Below are 21,064 nucleotides of genomic sequence, written 5' to 3'. Positions count from 1 at the left end.
TAAGGGTATACCTAGGGTTTTTTTCCCTTCCAAATATGAAAACTTGTTTTTTGGGGAAAGAAAACACATGAAGCCTAGATAACAAAAAACTGGAGAAGAAATTTATGTTCAAATATTTGACTAACCAATGCAAGGAAGAGAAACAAAGTTTAGAAAAAGGAAAAAAAGTCTAAGAAATCTGCAAGCCAAATAAAATGTCAGGTATAATATTTTTATAGCACCAAGATTTTTAAGGCATTCTTTGCTTAAAACTCACCAATTTTTAAAAGATGTCATCATATACAAGATTTTATTGAGGATAACCCAAAATGAGGAGACTAATCAAATGCAAGCTTATACACTTACATGGCAGAAAAAAATGTTTTAAATATTTCATTTGTTCCCAAATAACTATACATCCCATATATATTTTGCCTTGTTGTTAGAAATCCTGATATAACAATAGTGACAAGATAGCAACAAAATATCTTCCATATTTTAATGACCCTAATTATACATTCTTTGTATCAAATAAAAAAATTATACCTAAGATATCATGGAATTGTCATCATTTTTCTGTATAAACTATGAAGAACAAATCTTTCTAATTTTTATTAGGTATTTCTCCTAGTTAACAATCTAGCCTCATCTTTACAAACTATTGTTTTTATTTATATGGATGTAAGCCAATATTTCTCCTTTGCACAAAACAATTTTTTTCTAAATTTTTCTAGGATTAATTGCGTCCTACACTAAATTAAAGCATATATCAGCAGTATGAGTTGGTTTAGTTATTAATTAAGTTCTTTATGGGTATATTATGAATGCTTCTTCCCAAAAGCCTATGGCAGTGATGGGGGTGGAAATTATATTGAACACTACTCCTATAGTAAACATTTGCAGGTGTTTTAAGTATGTATATATAATTTGAGTCTCACAATAACCCTGAGAGGAAGGTATCATAATTAGGTTATACACTTCATATACCCTACTACACTACACCATACTTAATCTGAGTCAGCTTTGGTGAAAAGTTAACATCAGAGGACCTGAGTGTCAAAATCCCTCTGTGACTCTTAGTCTGCTTGGACTGCTAGAACACAATACCATAGACTGGGTGGATTAAACAACATACATTTATTTTCTCACAGTTCTTGAGGCTGGAAGTCTTAGATGAGGGTGCCAGCATGGTCATGTTCTGGGGAGGGCCCTCTTTCTGGCTTGCACACAGCCACCTTCTTGCTACTTCTTCACATGACAGAGAGCAAGCAAGCTCTGATCTCTTCTTCTGCTTATAAAGGCACTAATCCCATCACAGGGCCCCACCCTCATGACCTCATCTGAACCTAATTACTTCCCAAATACACCACCTCCAAACACCATCACACTGGGAATTATAGCTCAACATATGAATTGGGGTGGTGGGGTGACATTCAGTCCATACCACAGGTGTTATGAAGTCTCTTGTCCTTTCTGGCCCTCAATTTCTAATTTGTAAATTGATATGGTTGAACTAGACATTCTCAGTTAATATTCTTTATCACTATTGCTAGATAGGCAAGAGACAAGTCCAGATGATTTGTGAAACCTGCAGTCCAGTGACAGGAACACGAATTTAGAAAGCTTGAATTTAGGGGAAAAAAATTTAGAAAACAAATGTTTTTAGAAGATAGAACAATGTGAAAATTTTGAGCAACCTGCCAGTCACAAAAAAGTAATGACTTAAAGAAAAAAGAACCTATTAATCAGTAATTCATTGAACACCATATATATATACCCAGTAATATATGGGCACCAAGAGGAAATAAATATACACTTAAAACTCAAACTTCTGGGGCTTCCCTGGTGGCGCAGTGGTTGAGAATCTACCTGCCAATGCAGGGGACACGGGTTCGAGCCCTGGTCTGGGAAGATCCCACATGCCGCAGAGCAACTGGGCCCGTGAGCCACAATTACTGAACCTGCGCGTCTGGAGCCTGTGCTCCGCAACGGGAGAGGCCGCGATAGTGAGAGGCCCGCGCACCGCGATGAAGAGTGGCCCCCGCTTGCCACAGCTAGAGAAAGCCCTCGCACAGATTTTGCAGTGTTCTTTTTATTTAAAGGAAGTAAAATGTGCTTATTTGGCTGGGATATGCAGAAATTGTTTGTTTTAAGAGGCACTTTCCCCCACCCCCCGCCCCAAGAAAACAGCAGCTAGCAAATTCAGAGGTGCACTGTATGGTCCCTGTAACACCAAAGAATGATCAAAGTGGTCTCCCTAGGTCACGGTGGCCAGTGTTCAATCCACGTCTTACACACTGATGAGACCAAGTGCTATTTCTAGGTGGTGGAAATCATTACGTTACAATGTGCTCACTAAAGAGAACTTTTCTTCCTTCAGTGGCCCAAACAAGTGGCCCATGAGCTAGATTTATTTTTTACTATGAGAATCTTAATGTGGTTACATATGAATCTGATATAAAGACATGGCCCCCAGTTTTAGACTGAAGTTTTTAGGACATGTTAATATTGATCTCTGAGATCTCCTATACAGAAGAATTCCAAATAATTTATGTAGACAGGTCCCCCTCCAGAAGATGGAATTTATCTCTCCTCCTGCTTGTGTGTGGGCTGTGCTTACTGACTTGCTTTCTAAGAGTAGAATATGGAAGGGTGTGGTGGTGACTCTGCAGTGGAGAAACATGGCAAATGCTGCCCTGGGTGAGTGATCAAGGCTCTACACTGTGAGTCATGTTAATACCATGTACCCTTGATAAAATGTGAGGAGAATGGCACTTCACTTTTGTGATCTTCCCCCCAAAAATCTATAACCCCAATCTAACCATGAGGTGAACATCAGACAAACCCAAACTGAGGTACACTCCACAAAATACCTAACTAGTGCTCCTCAAAACTGTCAGTCATCAAAAAGAGTAAAGTCTGAGCATCTATCAGAGTTGGCTAAGGAGATATGACGACTACATGTAATGTGGTATCCTGGATGGGATCCTGGAAAAATGAACATAGGACCATATGGGAAATTTAAGGAAAAACCTGTGAAATCTGAATAAAGTTTGGAGTTTTTTAAATATCCCAGAAGCAAAATGTTAACTGTGTGAAAAGAGCATGGGATTTGGGGCCTGACAGACCACAGATCAAAGACAGGTTTTCCCACTTGCAAACTGAGTGACCTGGAATTTATCTAACCATTTTGAATGTCACATTCCTTATTTGAAAAAAAAGAAATTATAATACTAACCCTGAAAAGTTACTGAAGAAATTTATGATATATGCTATATCATATTTAATATACTAATATTTAAAATGACTGCTATCTTGCCAAACACATGGCAGATTATCCCAAAATGTTGGCTTTCTCTCCTTCTACCTGCTTCCAGCCCAACATCCAAAAGGCCAGAATCTCTGTCCCTCTGCCTGCTGGTTTTCTCTGCCAGAGGCTGCTTTGCCCACCTTGTCACACCTGGGGAATTAATCAACTCTACTCCCTGGAAGCACGCCTCAAGCAAAAGCTGAGGGCAAGTGGTATAATTATCCCAGGTCCTTCACCCTTCCAGGGAACTGAATCTGAGGCTTGTTCCACCTGGTTGCCAGTTTCCCAACAGGATAAGGCTCCAGTTATCTACAGTGTAACTAATTTGTAATATACCCTTTATTGGCTGCTTTGCCTTCCCTGCACTCCTACTGGTCTTTCTTGGGATCATCCACATAATAAAAACTACTTGCACTTGAATCCTTGTTCAATGTCAGCTTCTGGAGGAAGCCGAACTAAATTGATCTTAGTTGGCAGCAATGATGAATGACATAAGTAGGATTTCTTTAAGCTTGAAACCATCTAGAAAAGTTCAGTATTATTTGATTCAGTGCCAATGTTGTGCTAACAATATGGAGGTGAATTTTAAAAATTATGTCTAATTTAAACTAAAGGGTAGTTTACCTTTACAGATAAGATGCAGTTACAACAGATACACAGTAAGTTTCTTTGTGCTATCTTAAGGACATTATAATTTGCCTTCTTTTTAATATATTTAATATAATTTTTCTCTAATTATATGCAACATACCAGTTTTAGGAAGTGTCTAATAATACAATGTATGTGGAAAAGTTTTGAAATAATATAAAATACCAGTAAAAATACATTCAGAAATGATATCACAAAGTCTTCTATCATTAATCTGTGGCTAATAAAACAAACACTAAAATGAATGTATAGTCTATATATATACGTATATATATGTCATGTGAATAATATATATTATTACTGCTATGTTTATTTTACATTCACAGGCATAAATGAGTAAGAACCTCAAAGACCAGATATCTTGCTGCTCCATGGTTCCAACTAATGATATAGTCATAAAGGGAAAGTATGTATAAAATTGCCCATGACTGAAGGAGAATATCCCATCCAGGAATTTACTTTACTTCCCTTGCAATTTATATGTGTGAAGGCCAGTTCTTCAGATAAAAAATATTTAAGGAATAATTCAGTGGGGGAAAACATAAAGAATATCATCAAGAGAAAGTTAATTTGTTACAGAAAATCAATACAATGAGAACATCAAGAACAGAGTTCAAGCAGGTTGGAATAGTGGAGGAAACTCTTACAGAAATGTTGGCATTTGCTTGGATGTCTGCTATCAAAGTTTCATGAATGGCCTATATGGTTTAGATAAAGCCTGAAAACATTTAACATTCTCAAAAGTATCACGGAATAAATAGATGGACGAATCACTGAATGAATAGATAAATGATAGAGACATAGCATGGGAGAAGGTGTTCTACATGGTGAGAATAATTTAGTTTTTGCATGCATCTCCTTTAACCTGATGATCACTGTATTAATTTCCTATTGTTGTATAACAAATTACTACCAATTAAGTGGCTTAAAACAACACAAAATTATTAACTCACAGTGCTATAGGTCAGAAATTCAGGCACGACGTGGCTGCGTTCTCTGATCAGGGTCTCACAGGACTGAAATGAAGGTGTTGGTCAGAGCTGTGATCTTAATGGAGGCCCAAGATTCCTGGTTATTGGCAGATTTCAGTTCCTTGAAGTTGGAGGACTGAGGGCCCATCTTTCTCAGTCTGCAAAGACACAGTCTTATGTAACATAATGTAATCAAGAAGTAACTTTCCTGTCATGGTCACACTCTCACCAACATTCAAGGGCAGGGTGTTAAACAGGGCATGTACACCAGGGGACAAGAATCTTGGGGCCATCTGAGAATTCTACCACAGTCACATAAAAAACAATATCTACCATTCAAGTATTATATCTTGAGGTATCTTTTGGAAGAAATTCCTACTAGGCTTATATTTGCAATTTATATTCTTCAATATTACAATAGTAGAATATGAGTAAATATTTGGAAAATATTTGAGTATAGATTCCTGAATTGCAGACTTCCTTTAAAACCCTTCAAGGCAGAGTAAGTTATTAAACATACATAAACTTTAACACCAGTAGTGTTTAAAATGGGAGGATTTGGGCTTCCCTGGTGGCGCAGTGGTTGAGAGTCTGCCTGCCGATGCAGGGGACACGGGTTCGTGCACCGGTCCGGGAAGATCTCACATGCCGTGGAGCGGCTGGGCCCGTGAGCCATGGCCGCTGAGCCTACACGTCCGGAGCCTGTGCTCCACAACGGGAGAGGCCACAACAGTGAGAGGCCTGCGTAACACAGAAAAAAAAAAAAAAGGAGGATTTAACAATGAAGTAGAAAGAAAATAGAAACAACAGTCACATTTTATTATATTAGTGCATCCTGCTTATTTTATTACCTTATTCTCTTGCTCTGTTTTCCATAAAGTGTACTAAAGAACTCCAAAGAGAAATTGCTTTCATTGAAATTCAGCAAGTAATTACTGGACACATACTCTTCTCCTAGAATTGTTTCCAAAGGTATTCAAAATATATCTCTAGCATTATTACTGGGGTAAAGAGGTTTAAAAAATAAAACAAAAAGATGAAACAAACTGTAATCAAATGTAGATTATATGCCTGGATTTTGCACAGATAATTACTGATACTGAGATGTCACTTGGGCTAAGTACTGTGTTTAGAGTTTAGAAGAATTACCTCATTCAACCTCTGAAATAGCCCAGGAAACAGGAGGCATCTTTATCCCTTTTCCCAGATAAGGAAGGTAAGATTTGGTCAAAGTCTCACAGTAATTCTTTCTGAAGAGTGTGGAGGAAGGTCTCAAACCCAAGTCGTGTCATTTTCCAAAGCCCATTGTGTTAGCGCTGTTCTGCTCCAAAGATATGCACAGATGATATCATACCTACAATAAAGTGCAGATAAGCTATCAGGGTAAGAGTAGTTAAAAAACGCTACATGAAGAAAGTGACGAATGTACTAAGACTTTAAGGAGGTGATCTTTTCCTGGGCAAAGTGAAATGGATAGTCCGAATGATATGATCAGCACATACCAGGTCAGGGATGGAAGACTGAGGTGACTTGCTGAGTACAAACAGGGAACTACCAGAGTGTTACATAGTTATATTGAAGTGAAAGGGGAAAGAGTTAAGCCTTCATAGGTGATACTGAGGACAGACTGGGAATACTGAACTTGAGATACACACTCACATCCTGTTTTTAACAAGTCTTTTAGAGCATTAAAACTGTAAAAGACCATAGATACCATGTATGCATGTAAGATAAGAGTACACAGCTAGAAGCTACCTACATCTCCTTACCCTCTTCTATATAAACCACTGGGCTAACAGGCTATAAACAGAATCTGAAATCAATTAAGACAAAAATCTTTTGTCTGAGAGCAAAAGTCTCTTTGTTTGGCATCTCCATTGATGAATTCAATTCCATCTATGCATTCTCCATGCTAATATCAGGATGGTGTGACATATAGTAAGAGAGAACGTGTTAAAAAATAAATCACTGCTAAATGTTGAATTTTTATTGCTAAACAATTTTCTTTGTTATTTCAATACAAATGTTCCTGGGCTATTTTTACAGAATGAGGGAAAAACTCTTATGATGTTTATTTTCTTATAATTTGTCCTTCTGGATGGCTGTTAACAGATTTCTCAAACTGACTGTATTTCAAATACCTAAAGGGATTCCCAGAGGGCCCAAAGCTCCAAAATGGGTATGTAAAGGGCAGTATGGTCAAGTGAAGGAACAGTGACAATGAGCCTGGGGTCCAGAGAGACCTCTTTCGCTAAGACGCTCTGGCAAATTGGGTGAACCCTGTAGCTTTACTGACCTCAGTTTCTTCATCTAGAAAGTGAAGCAGCTGGCATAGAGTAACATAGTCTCTTCAAACTGTGAACCTTTAGAGTAAATATTGTCCTGAGGAACTCGACAGGAAAAGTATTTTATAAATTCTGAACTAAATCTAGGGAAATCACAACCTGTATAATTAACAAAGCTGAATCAAATACGCATGTGAGCCTTTTAAATACACACATATTTTTTGGCAAAATATTTCTTTATCTAAGGATAAAAGAAGGAAGGAAACCTTATGTTGAGACAGAGCCAGCAGAGGGCGTTTAGTCCCCAAGCCTCTTGCTGAAGGAGGCGTGGTCCAGGTCCCAGTAACAGAACAGTGTCCTTGGTTTGCAACTTGGGCTGCTCTACAAGGTTTTGTGAATGTCTGCTATGCTCTCACAATTATTCAAAGGGGTAAAGATATAAGAGTATTTTTAAAGAAACAGGTATACATTAGGATTTTAAGCAAGATACAATTTTTAAAAGAACGTATTGACACATTCTTTCATTGTGCGAAGTAAAGTACTAATTTACTGCAGAATATTTTAGATAATTCTCACACAGTCTTTAAAAAATGTTTAAATGTTGTTTCAATTTTAGATATTTGAAGAATCATAAAATACCTTTGGACACACTTCCCAAAAAGAAAAATCCAGAACAAACTGTATGCATGTGTGATATAATGAAAAAGTTTACCTTCTCTGAAAAAATATTAAGATTAAAAGGAACTGAGACTGAGCTTGGCTATCATCTTTCATATGTTGGGAGTTATTCCTAAACTCATTTGATTGCATCAGTTCAGAGACAGAAATCAATCTAACCTCAATAAAGTATACATAAAAGCAAGTAAATCATCTAGTCATAGTAAAGAACCACTTTACAAAGATATATTTAAATGGAAAAATGATTATGAAAATGATTGCTCTGACGCTTTTGGAAAGTATAACTGGATGGTACAATTTTAGGCCCAGATATTGAGATACAATAGATTTGAAAAATTTGCAGTGACATTTGGAAAACTAATCCCATTACTTTTAAAGGCTTCAACCAGCATTAGGAATAAAAGAAAGTGTATTCGTTTCCTCAAACTGCTATAACAAACCATCACAAACTGGATGGCTTAAAACAAAAGAAATTTATTGACTCACAATTCTCGACGCTGGATGTCTGAAATCAAGGTGCCAGAAAGGGCATATTCTTTCTGAAACCTGTAAGGGAGAATCATTCTTTGCTGCTTCTAACTTCTGGTGTTTGCCAGCAATCGCCATGACTTGTAGATGCATCAGTTAATTTTTTTTCAATTGCAAAGTCCAAAGAAAGATAATTTCATATATAGGGTCAGAGAGTATTCTATAGATATCTTTCTTAAATGTGATGTAAATTACATATCTATTAATTGACCCAAAAGTGAATCAAAATTAGAAATTGAGGAACAAAGAATGCTTTGTGGACTTCTCTCTAGAACTTTCAATAGTTAAAGTTTCCAAACTATCATTAGAGACCTGAGGAGAATTGATGCTCAGGCCATGATTATACTCATTATGCAAAATTAATGGTGAATATGGATGCTTTGGTGTCTCCGTTTACATTGCCATCTGTATACAACTAAAATAAAGCAATTTCAAAGTGGAAAATTATCCTTCACATTGAAATAATCCTATAATGGGCAAAAGAAATTTCTCTAGAAACTACCCTCTCTCACATCAAGGTGTACTACCAGATTCATTTATTTAATTAAATATGCTTGTAATTGTATTAAAAAAAATACTAGCCACGTTTGGGAAGGATACAAATACTTATCTTAGATGGGTGTTTCCTTCATTCTTCTTTTGGTTACTCTTTTTCCATGAAAAGTATATACATTGAAAAGTATAAAAAGTATACACGTATACATGATTCTTCAAAGATAAGAAAATCTTTTCTGAATTCAATACATGAAATCTATAATATATTTTATATTGTTTAAATAAATGAACTTTATACACTTCCCAAGTTTTTATATTGTTAAGTAAAATGTATAACCTTTGTGAAAATTTTCCTTTTAAGATGTTGGCTTAAGAGCGTACTTGGGTTCCATCACTGACTTTGCATCTCCCTCTTACCACTACTTGTGATCTTCCTAGTCTTCCTAGAAGCCCTGAGTACCAGTGCTACAGAGGCAACCATTTCAAGACTAACTTAGTCAGCTTACAGGCTAGGACTCAGAGTTTATAAGTGATCTGTAGAGCTGACTTCCTCAGATTTCATCAGGTTGCTTTGGGAAATGAAAAGACCTTGAAATGACCTTCCTCATCATACTCCCTCTTGACATTGCAAAGAAAAAATAAATACCCACAGAATACTGAAGCATGCTTATCATAACAGAAGAAAACAACTTTTATAATTATGTACTTAATAACCCTTACAAAACTTTAATAATCAATGTTATAAATAAATTATTCACACTAGGAACAAAATAATAGAGATTATTAAAGCATCAGTTTGAATTAGCTAACAATGAGTCTGCTATCTACCTTGACATTTCTTGGATATTTTGAGAAGAATTATAGTCAAGCCCAGCCAAAACCACATGAGAAAGGTAAACATAGAGCCTGCCTTTAAGGAGATCTCTAAAGATAATTCTACAACCTTCAGAAACCCACTGACAATATTTAATAAAGTTTATGTGATGTACTTATGTTATAGAAAGGAAACTGATGAAAAACATCGTTGTCTCTAGACTTAGGGAATTGGTCATATGGTGGTGGCAACAAGGACTGCCCTTTACGGAGCTCCATAAAGCTTACAAACTTTATTTTATTGAACCTGTTGTGTAAGTTTTATAAGGCAAATATAATTCAGAAAATACAATGTCACCAAATACTAAGAATTTAATAATTTAGTTAACATCCTCTAACACCATACAGAAAAATAAACTCAAAATGGATTAAAAACCTAAATGTGAAACTGGATACTATAAAACTCCTAGAGGAAACAGGCAGAACACATAAATCGCAGCAATACCTTTTAGGATCCATCTCCTAATCAAAATAAAAACAAAAATAAACAAATGGGATGTAATTAAACTTAAAAGCTTTTGTACAGCAAAGGAAGTCATAAACAGACAACCTACAAAATGGGAGAAAATATTTGCATACGATGCGACCTACAAGAGATCAATCTCTAAAGTATACAAACAGCTCAATATCAAAAAAAGAAACAACCCAATCAAAAAATAGGCACATCTAAACAGACATTTCTCCAAAGACGACATACAGATGGCCAAAAGGCACATGAAAAGATGTACAACATCACCAATTATCAGACATGCAAATCAAAACTACAATGAGGTATCACCTCACGCCAGTCAGAATGACCATCACCAAAAACTCTACAAACAATAAATGCTAGAGAGTGTGTGGAGAATAAGGAACCATCCTACACTGTTGGTGAGAATGTAAATTGGTATAGCCACTATGGAAAACAGTATGAAGTTCCTTAAAAAGCTAAAAATAGAACTTCCATATGACCCGCAATCCCACTCCTAGGCATATATCCAGAGAAAACTATAACTCGAAAAGATACATTCACCCTAATCTTCACTGCAGCACTATTTACAATAGCCAAGGTATGGAAGCATCCTAAATGTCCATTGACAGAGGAATAAAGAAGATGTGGTATATAAATACAGTGGAATTTTATTCAGCCATAAAAAGAATGAAATAATGCCTTTGCAGCAACATGGATGGACCTAGAGATTAACATACTAAGTGAAATAAGTCAAAGAAAGACAAATACCATATGATATTGCTTATATGTGGAATCTAAAAAACGATACAAAAGAACTTACTTACAAAACAGTAACAGACTCACAGACATAGAAAACAAACTTGTAGTTACCAAAGGGGAAAGGGGTAGGGATGCAAAGGTATAAATCAGGAGTTTGGGATTAACATATACACACTACTATGTATGAAACAGATAACCAACACAGACCTACTGTATAGCCCAGGGAATAATACTCAATATTTTGGAATAACCTATAAGGGGAAAGAATCTGAAAAAGAATACATATACATCACTTTGCTCTACACCTGAAACTAAACATTGTAAATCAACTGTTACTTCAATTTAAAAAAGGAAAAAAAGGTTAGAATTACAAAAATAATAATAATTTAGTTTGTTAAACTGAGTCTTCACAAAAAGCACATGACACTGTACATATTTTGTAGTTGAAGAAAAGGACGCAGAGAGATGAACTAGCTTTCTCAAGATCACACAGCAGAGATCATTTGAAAACACAAGTTTATCTGATATGAAAGCTTCCACAGATAAATCTGCTATACTGCAACTTTTTTTTTTTTAAAGAATATATTATTTTATTGGCTGACTCTTATATTTTCAGGTATTTTCTTATACTGCTGACAAAGAAATCAGAACCGATGACTTGTGCTTGGATGTGTCTAGACTCAACGGACCTGTAATCATGTTAAAATGCCACCACATGAGAGGAAATCAGTTATGGGAGTATGATGCTGAGGTATAGTATTTTCTTAATTTATTTATTTAATGCTTAGACTCAGTTATGTATTTCAAATACATTTAAATCCTAAGCTATTTTTTCTCTGCATTGAAAGAATTGTATTTTCAAGCATGCATGCTCATAGCTGAAAACATTAGGATGGTATATCATATAAATAGGTTTTTGCCAAACTAGTCCATTAGTATAAAATATACATAAGGAAAATAAAGTCATTTTTATGTGCTTAAACTCTGTTATCACCATGTACATGCTCAACATAAATTAGGTAATGGGCAGGCCAAGCCTATCTGAGAGGTATGTGTGTCCTGTATGAAAATGTGCATACAGGACAATATCACTAATATTCTCATATTTTCAAATTTTACATTTTACATGGTTGTAATCAGTGATATTTATGCTTCTCAACTTAAAGGAAAAAGAAAATAGCCACAAGAATTAGCATGAATTAGTGTTCTTTACATTAGTAAATACTTTGCAGAATTCAATGAATTAATTAGATACATAATCAGCTAAGGAGTATCTTCACAATATAGCACATTTTTCTGATAGAAGAGAGGGATAGAAAACAGTGAAATTACTGTTGGGAATTTATAGCCAGGCAGTGTGTAAAAACCAGATCGACCATCAGATGGAGCTAATAAAAAAAGAAATATTTTCCTCTGCATAAGGAAGGTGCATTGAAACAGCTGCATTTCTTTCAGTTCTCTTTGCTTAGCAAAATGAATTGGTCATCTTTGCCACATTTTCCACATCATTAAATGATCGGTGACTTATTCAAAGATAAGTAAACTTTATTCTTACAAGATAAATAATACAATAGAGATAAAAGAATTTCACAGATGCAGATGCAAGCCTATAATACTCTGCAAGAGTAACATTTTAAAAACCAACCTTCAGAGTTGTTGGTATTACTGATAGTTTAACAAGATCTTTTTAAACACTTTTTGAATGTCAATTTAATTTGCAAGATATAGTTTCTTAAGTGGAATATCAAGAAAACACTGAATTCTAATGTGATCTGAAACTAGTTATGTAGGGTTAAAATTGGGCCCTAAAATTTATACAAGATTACCAAGCTCCTTAGACAACAAATATTTTTCTTCTGGGACATTATTAAAGACAAACACCCTGAACCCTTCCTATATTGCACCAGTGTGCTCTATTCAGACTCTTGCCTTCCTAATACGTTGTTCATCTTCTCTGTCTAACCACCAAGTTTTCTCTTCAACTGTTATCATCCATCACCATCCTTTAGGTTAAGCCTGGGGATGGATGCTGTTTCCTCCAATAATATGTGTGGGTAATCCTGGACCCTGAGCTCCCTACCTCTTCAATGAGGAAAAGTACAGATAAATGTACAAATAAAGGAGAAACAATGCAAGTTTTAAAATAAAAACTTTTGTTGTTGTTGCTGTTGTTGCTCTTTAGTTTTCACTAGGAAACAAGGACTTTACTGGGCTTGTGCTAAAAAAACAAAGAAATCTAGTATATATTAAAAGGAAAGGGAAATGAGCATACATATTTTTTATAAGATGAAGCAGAATTTCAGAATACCACATCTAATCTTTAAACTTTTCTATAATTTTTAAGTGACAACAGCTTCTATAGTCATAATTCAAATTCCTGCATATTTGAAATAACTATTTTTGGTAATTCTGTATATGTTTATATTTTTATCAGCCAGTAGCAAGATTACTGAATATTAGGGGATTTTGAAAGAAAAGTGGAAAAAAATAGCTAGCTTCAGCTAAGATATAGTTTTTTGTAAATTTACTATTTTGGATAACTAGAAGTTATTCTGTTGCAGTATTTTAGAGGACTGTTATGTTCTGTGGCATGTAAACATTATTTCTAAAACACATACAATAAAGCTTATGTCATAAATGTTGAGAAATGTTTATTTTTAAATAAATAATCCAATCATCTTAATAATTATATAAGTTTAATTTACTCTCCTATATGTTTAGGTTTTCAGAATTGTGATGTTCAACTTGTCTAAATTTTAAATCATAATGTAGATTTTTTTGCCAAATTAAAAAATGTAGAATCATAATGTAGCGAAGACACACGAGAATAGATTATAGAAATAATGTACTGCCTTCCTGGAAATTTCAACTTTGAAAGAAAACACTGATTTTATTTGTGAAGAGGTCAGCAGAAAGACATGATTTTTTTAATGAAAGTGAAATACAATATCTATTTTTTATAATTACCTTTTCTTTAAGTTTTAGGTTTATGATCACTTTAAGTCTACAAAATAGTCTCAACAACTGCTACCCAAAGTGTAATTCTAGGACTAGTGCCATCACCTGGGAACTTGTTGGAAATCAGGAATCTGAGAGACCACCCTAGACACACTAAGTCAGAGTCTGTATTTTAGCAAAATCCCCAGGTCATTTATGTACATGGTAAGAGTTTAGGAAGGACAAGTCTAGACAGTGGCCAAACATCTGCTTATCTTTCTTAGTCTTTTTATATGCACTACTGAAAAATATTGCAAAGTTAGGAAAAAGCATAAATATGTTTTAGAAAATGACAAGGCTTCCAGGAGAGAGAGGAGGGAAATGGAGCATAAGGGTGAGAGGTGCTGAGATGAGAAAGGGGAGTAATTGCCAAGCAGCTCTAGTTTCATATTACAACCAGTGGAAAGTAGAAATAGCACTTGCTGTTTTTTTAATTCTTTATCTACGGCTATCAAGGGCAAATTAATTCTTCTTTGAGAAACCTGAGGTGGCGCACTTTCAAAGCAGAATAAGGAGTTCACAGAATTACAGAGCTGAAATTTACCTTTCAATTCTCTCCTTTTAGCCTTTATTAGGAGGAGGCTAAAGTACAAAGATTACACCACCCATGGCTGAGGCAGGATTTAGGTCCTAATGAAGTAACCAAAGAAAGCTAGTTATCAATACAATTGTGAATCTCACAGTGTGAACAACTGAAACATTCCACACCTTATCTCACACAGTCCTTTTAATCTTAAAAAAGCAAGTCATAAATGGGAGAACTTCAAATATCCAGAGAAAAATTGAAACAGTATTGGTACAGAAAGAGGGACCCCTTCCAGGGCCCGAGAGTGGGCTCTCATCTAACACTTGGAAATGAATTGTCTGAGTAGACACACATGCTGACAAAGCAAGAGACTTTACTGAGAAGGGGCACCTGGGTGGAGAGCAGGAGGGTAAGGGAACCCAGGAGGACTGCTCTGCCATGTGGCTCACAGTCTCGGGTTTTACGGTGATAGGATTAGTTTCTGGGTTGTCTGGGGCCAATCATTCTGACTCAGGGTCCTTCCTGGTGGCAAGTGCATTGCTCAGCCAAGATGGATTACAGCAAGAAGGATTCTGGGAGGACATATGGACTGGTGTCTCCTGTCTCCTTTTGACCTTTCCTGAATTCTTCCGGTTGGTGGTAGCTTGTTAGTTCTATGTTCCTTACCAGGACCTCCTATTGTTAAGATAACTCACACAAGTGGTTACTATTGGGCCTGGCCAGGGTGGGTGGTTTCAGTCAGTGGTTCCCCTAATAACTCCCCCGGAGAGACTTCATACTCAAGATACTTCTTGGGAATTGGGGTAGAGGTCTCTTTCTTCTGTAACTACTTCCTGCTGAGAATAGGCATAGTCCTGCCTAGTAGAGTAGAAGTCTCTCTCCACCTGATCTAAATCAAGGTATTCTGTGCCCAAAACCAGCATTCACCCTCATGGTAACAATTTAGCCTGAAACTCTTGGAGCCTGTTGGAGATGAAACAGACAGGGGCCAAACAGGAGGTCTAACAGGATGGTCATCACCAGGCCCAGAAAAGGAAGGCAAAATCTGGGGTGAGAGCTGCAGGGTGTGTGACTTCCTTCTGATTGGGTGGTGGTGAGGTAACAGGGTGGTGGTTCCAGGAACCTTGTGCTCAGCCTGAAATTACCATCCTCTCTACCTGGGTGGGGGCCTTAGTTCCTGCAGAAAAACTCAAAGATGTTCTTATGCATACTCCTTAGGAGGAACCAGGACCCTGCCCCAAGGCTGTACCACCATTTGACGGCTCCTCCCCTGTTTTTGCATCCCCTCCCTTCCCTGATTAACAACTGTTTGAATCTGCCCTTTGGAGCTCAGGGAAGGTCTGGGAGGCTGAATGAAGTCTATATCCTATAAACAAGAAACAGGGGACACAGAAAGGATTTGTATTCCAGAGCCCCACAGAGTCCTATCAGTTTTAATTCAGGAAACTGGGTGATGACAGCTCTGGCCACTTCCTGCTAAAATGGGGCCTAGTCCTGCCTCAATTTGGAAAACAGACACTGAATTGGAAATATTTCTGAGTTCCAAGTCCTGGATCTGAGTCTTGTATGATTCAAATCTCAGTCCCTGGATCTGCCATTTTAGTGTAACAGACCAAATTAGAAGTAGTTGGAAGAGTGACAACTGGAATTTTAATAGGCAAAATAAATCTCATTTCTTTTCAGGAGAATAAGCCTGAAACCCAGTCTGGACCAGGCACTTTGGAGAGACTTGTAGCCATGTAGCCAGTTGTCTAGTTTTATCTAAGTAGGTTTTAACTTTTAATGTGGTGTTAACACATAGATAACAGGTGCTACTGGTCACCACACATGTCTCTTTTTGTTAATGTATGATCTAAAACAATTCCATTGTCTAAAATGTAATAGTTACAAGAGGAGACCTTTAAAAAGTAAGGTTGCAGCTACCAGCTGCCAGCAGACATTGTTTTGAGGATGGCTGGTAGCATCCAATTCTGATACAGCTCAGAAAACTCAAGTTCTTAGCAATACAAGGACTTGTCTGAAATCACACCCATAGTGTCACCTAGTTATTTCATTGGATATCTGAACCACAGCTACTCCATTTTGACTTTTAATTGTAATACTATCCTTAATAAAGCAGATGTCACCGTTAATGATGTTAGTATTTCTCTAGATATGGGAAGATATAAGAATTTGGGCTCATAAAATCTCCTGAAAGTATTTAACTATCTAAAGGCCTGTTCTGTCAGTTTCTCTCAGAGCACAGAGTGCCTCATTCCTGATCTCCACCCTGAATTCCTTTCAGGGGGTGTTGAAGGTCAGTGGCCACAGTGGCCATTGACTTAATCCTTGCAGAAGCAGATGGCAAGTGCCAGTTTCCAGTCAGCAGGGCCCCTTCATGGTCATAAATTTGGTAAATTCGACCATGGTTTGGGGGGGCATTTCATGACCATTTCGTCCCACTGTGCTGGGAATGCTCACTCCCAGGTCTGGTGAAGATTTCGCTGATAGGCCACTCAGTGTGCTATTACTGGACTAGGTCTTATTAACAGTAGCCAAAAATCTCTGGGCCACCTGTCTTACTAGCCTCTTACAGTCCAGAAAAATATTCCCTCTTGTTGCTTCATCCCATATCTTGAGTTGTGCTATTATAATCATTGATCTCATATGGAACTACATATCATCATTTTATCAGAGGCTCAGTCACACATTTGGTAATACAAGAAACAAAAATGTTGTAAAACAGGCAATATAAAAAACAATATAGCTGGCAGATTAGTGAGGTCATAAGTAGGAATATAAGTCAAGAACTTCCATTAGGTGAAGCCCAGTATATCGCAGGTCATCTGACTTAGTCTGTTCTGTACCAATCCCTATCTTTAAGGGAAATTATATATTGGCATTGTCCATAAGGCACCCAGTGCAGTTTCCTAGTGTTACTAGACTGATTATCCTTAGTATGATTTATTTGTTCCTAACAGAGAGGAGCTTTTTACCTTAAATTACCATAGCCTGGTGTTATCTACTTAAATCTGCCCCATAATTGTGGGAGATTTTATTCCTTGGCTGAAACTTTGCTTGTTGCTCTGATTGAGCTTGAGTAATAGAAGAAAACTCGTATTTATGGCCAGGGTCAGAGCAGGCATTATTAATTGACCAGGTGAGGGGATTCCATCTAGTAATATCAATAGTAACCTGAACATAACTATAATTTTTTTTTGAAAGTAAATTTCCTCACAGCTAACCAATTAGAGCCCTGGAGTGGAGAAATCCAGCAAGGTAACCCAGAAGTACTAGACACAGGTTAACTGGCCACAAGCCCAACAACTGGACTGATTTTTCAAACTAGCATAGGATCGTGCCTATGATAGAAAGGCAACTGATTCATATGCAAAGGTCCAAGAATCAAGAAAACATTATAAATGATCATACAAGTCAGGTCCAGGATCTTGGGCTAGCTGTCTATTTCTGATATTGTCTTTTTCTCATCCTAGGAGGAATGTAGTTTCTCCTATGTTTGAGCATTGTTCTAAGGTGAGTTTGAGGTCAGCAGTCCTCTCTATAGACCAGTCCGGTGCAGGGGCCCTTTGTAAGTGGAAATTAATCCAAGAGTCAATTCCCTTCAGTTTCACTGTGCATGAGCTAGTTAAGAGTACCTGATAAGGGCCCTTCCGTCCATGTTGGAGACAGTCCTTTCAATTATGCCTTTTCCAGCATGCATAATCCCCTGGTTGCTAGTTGTGGGGCATCTGATCTTCATCCAAAGATAGATTACTGAGATAAGCTTCAGAAACAAACTTAGAGTGTCCTTCAATTAAACTTTACATTAATATAACATAACAGCAAGGAACTATCTGGGAGGTGAGTCTTAGTAAATAACAGACTGCCATTAACAAAACTGGAATTTAATATTCACTGAAACATAATCTTTTTCTCTCTAAAATTACCCTCGTTTTTACCAAATATAACCAAATTAAGACTAGTCTGTTTGCAAAATAAGTTTGGTCTCAATAAACTTGGCCTGATGATTTATATAATTGTAATTGATCATATGGGTTTTCTGCTTGCTGAAACTTTTATAAGGAGTCTCAGACTGAACTTTTAAAAGTCCTCTCAGGGCTAGGAAAGTCACACCAAGGGCTTGTCACAGATTTTGCCTAACAGATCTAGGTGAATGCCTTCCTTTTCAAGGTCCCCAAAATACCTTGAGATTTCTGTACCTGTTATTGAGGGAGCCTTCCTAATTTATCTGATAAAGCTGCTGGGAACCTAAGGGCTTTCACTCTTGAAGGAGCAGATAGAGAGAAAAGATAAATGTTTCAGTTCTGCTTACAAAGGTATAATTTACCAAATTACTGTAAGTCATAATTAGTGTAAGGAGAAGGTTTTCCTTATACCTGGAAAACACAGATTTAAACCAGTAATTTTTCAGATAGAAACCATGAAAATTACAACCATATTCACCAGTTCACTCAGTCCTGTGTAACTAATCCTTTTTGTTAACAGCTTTACGAAGCCATCAGGTTTCCCATTAGAATTCTTCAATTTCTTACCCAGTTCAGCATTATGGTCTGAAAGTCAGAAACTTGTATTTATCCAAAAGTCCTTTCTATAAATCTTCTTGAAGAGGAAGCATTTTTGCAAAGGCATCAGAATGAAAACATATCTGTCTATAATGACAAGACTTCAGGAGGTACGTTTAAATCTGTTTACAATACAACTGACAAAGTAACTTGGTTACTGCTGTGACACACTTTCAGATAATAACTAGAATTATGACTGATAATATTTTACCAGGACATATCAGATTTTTAGGAATTCCATATAATCTCTATATCTATATTAGTAACATGTACCACACAATATAACCTAAGAAGATTAAGTTCCCATGTAATTTAACATACCAAATGAACCTAATTAGTTTACTTCTCTCTTTGGGATGTTTCAGGGGCCCTTTGAAGCATTCCAAAGTTAGCTAGAGGTCAAAAGGACTTCATTAGAATTTGATTTAGGAACTTTTGTCAAAAAAATTCAAAAGGGTTTAAAACAGATAATATCATAGGTCACTGTGAAACAATAGTTATTCACTTAGCCAAAGTAACAATAAAGGATTTCAAAGGCAAATACAGAACAGATCACTCAAAAGGTAAAGAAACTTAAAATCTGTTATCAAAGGCAGTTCAGCATTTTAAGAAAACTTGTCCTCTTAACAGAGAGAAAAGGCAAATTCAAGTTTTGTACCAGCTTACTTTTAAAATTCATTTACTCAATCAAATTTATTTTAAACTCAGTCAGTCCTGACCATGCACAAAATTCTTTTCTTGGGGCCCACTTTCCACAAAACTTTTTATCACTTTCTGTATCCATCACTTTATTTTTCCATTCAGAAACAGCCACCTGTAAGTCAGACCTACTTCCTTTTCCCTTAATAAAATGCAATTCCATGCCTCATACCTTTTTTACTGAAAACACACACCCTACTTTAAGCAACCATGGACTGTCCTTTATATCAGCACTCTGTAGATTGGTAAACATAAACCCAAATAATTTCTTGAAAAATGTGCTTTCTTATAGAAAATATCTCAGTGTGGCACCAAACATATTTATTAACAGTCCTAAATACCTTTTGTTTCTCTGCAAAAGGAAGCCAATGTTCAGTAATTAATTTTTCAGTATCTTATTTGGGAATGACCTAGCTATTCAATAACCTTCCATCACTTAATTTAGCACAACTCTAGAATTTCAAGTTACCAGAATCTGGAGAGACTATTTTAGACAGACATTCCTAAAGCATAATTATTCTTAATAGAGTTTATCTAAAAGCTCTTATCTCATTTATATTTTCTTTCCTTAAAAGTTTCTTTACATTGAATTTTGTTTTGTTTTTTGCTGACAATTTTATAACAGATATAACAAGATTTTATTTAGCTTATATTAAACCTAGGTGCAATAAAAGTATTACACTTAATGTTGATAACTCTAAAGACATGTCTATATCAATTAGATTGACAAACTTATACATTAATACCAGATATTAATTTAATACTGAATATTTCCCAGTTCACGTGAACCCGAAATTCATTTACTTTTCTTTAAGTCAGTTGAACAGAGCTCATTTACAAATTAACCTCAGCAATATTATCCAAAGACAAAGACACATACTGAGACATACAAATATCCAGACAGACACAATGAAAGATTTAGCTTCATTTTCTAAACTTAGTCATAAATCAGGTATCACAATATAAAATTCACTAGTTTATAAATAACAGTTGGAATAAGTAAAATTTTTAAAGGCTTCTTCCCATTTTCCTCTCAGTTGTAGGAGTTAGAGATGGTCTAGATAAGGGTTCCTGAGAGCCCTGGTCTCAAGGCACAGGGAGAGAAAAATCATGTTCTCCTAGTAGGACTTGTTCCCTTAGGGTCAAAATTCTGAAAAGACGTTTGATCAAGCTTGCTTTGACTAACTGTATATGCAAAAAAAAACCAGTTTTCAAGAGTTTTACCTAAACCAACTTTCTCTGGAGTCTAAACAATATGGTGGCCACACATATTCCCATTTCACAAGGCAGAATGGCCATCACA

General features: G+C 36.3%; 1 protein-coding gene across 1 annotated transcript in view; it reads left to right on the top strand.

Moving 5' to 3' along the window:
- GALNT13 (polypeptide N-acetylgalactosaminyltransferase 13) overlaps positions 1–21,064 on the top strand; it is a 517,926-nt gene that overhangs the window by 486,169 nt on the left and 10,693 nt on the right. Inside the window, exon 11 of the mRNA XM_082657709.1 lies at positions 11,594–11,728. Coding sequence (XP_082513835.1) covers positions 11,594–11,728 — 135 coding nt within the window. The remainder of the gene's footprint in view (positions 1–11,593; positions 11,729–21,064) is intronic.

Source organism: Grampus griseus (assembly GCF_964374135.1).
Source record: "Grampus griseus genome assembly, chromosome: 7".
NCBI lineage: Eukaryota > Metazoa > Chordata > Mammalia > Artiodactyla > Delphinidae > Grampus > Grampus griseus.
The sequence above is the reverse complement of the archived record's forward strand: the minus strand, read 5'-3'. Positions and strand labels throughout refer to the sequence as shown.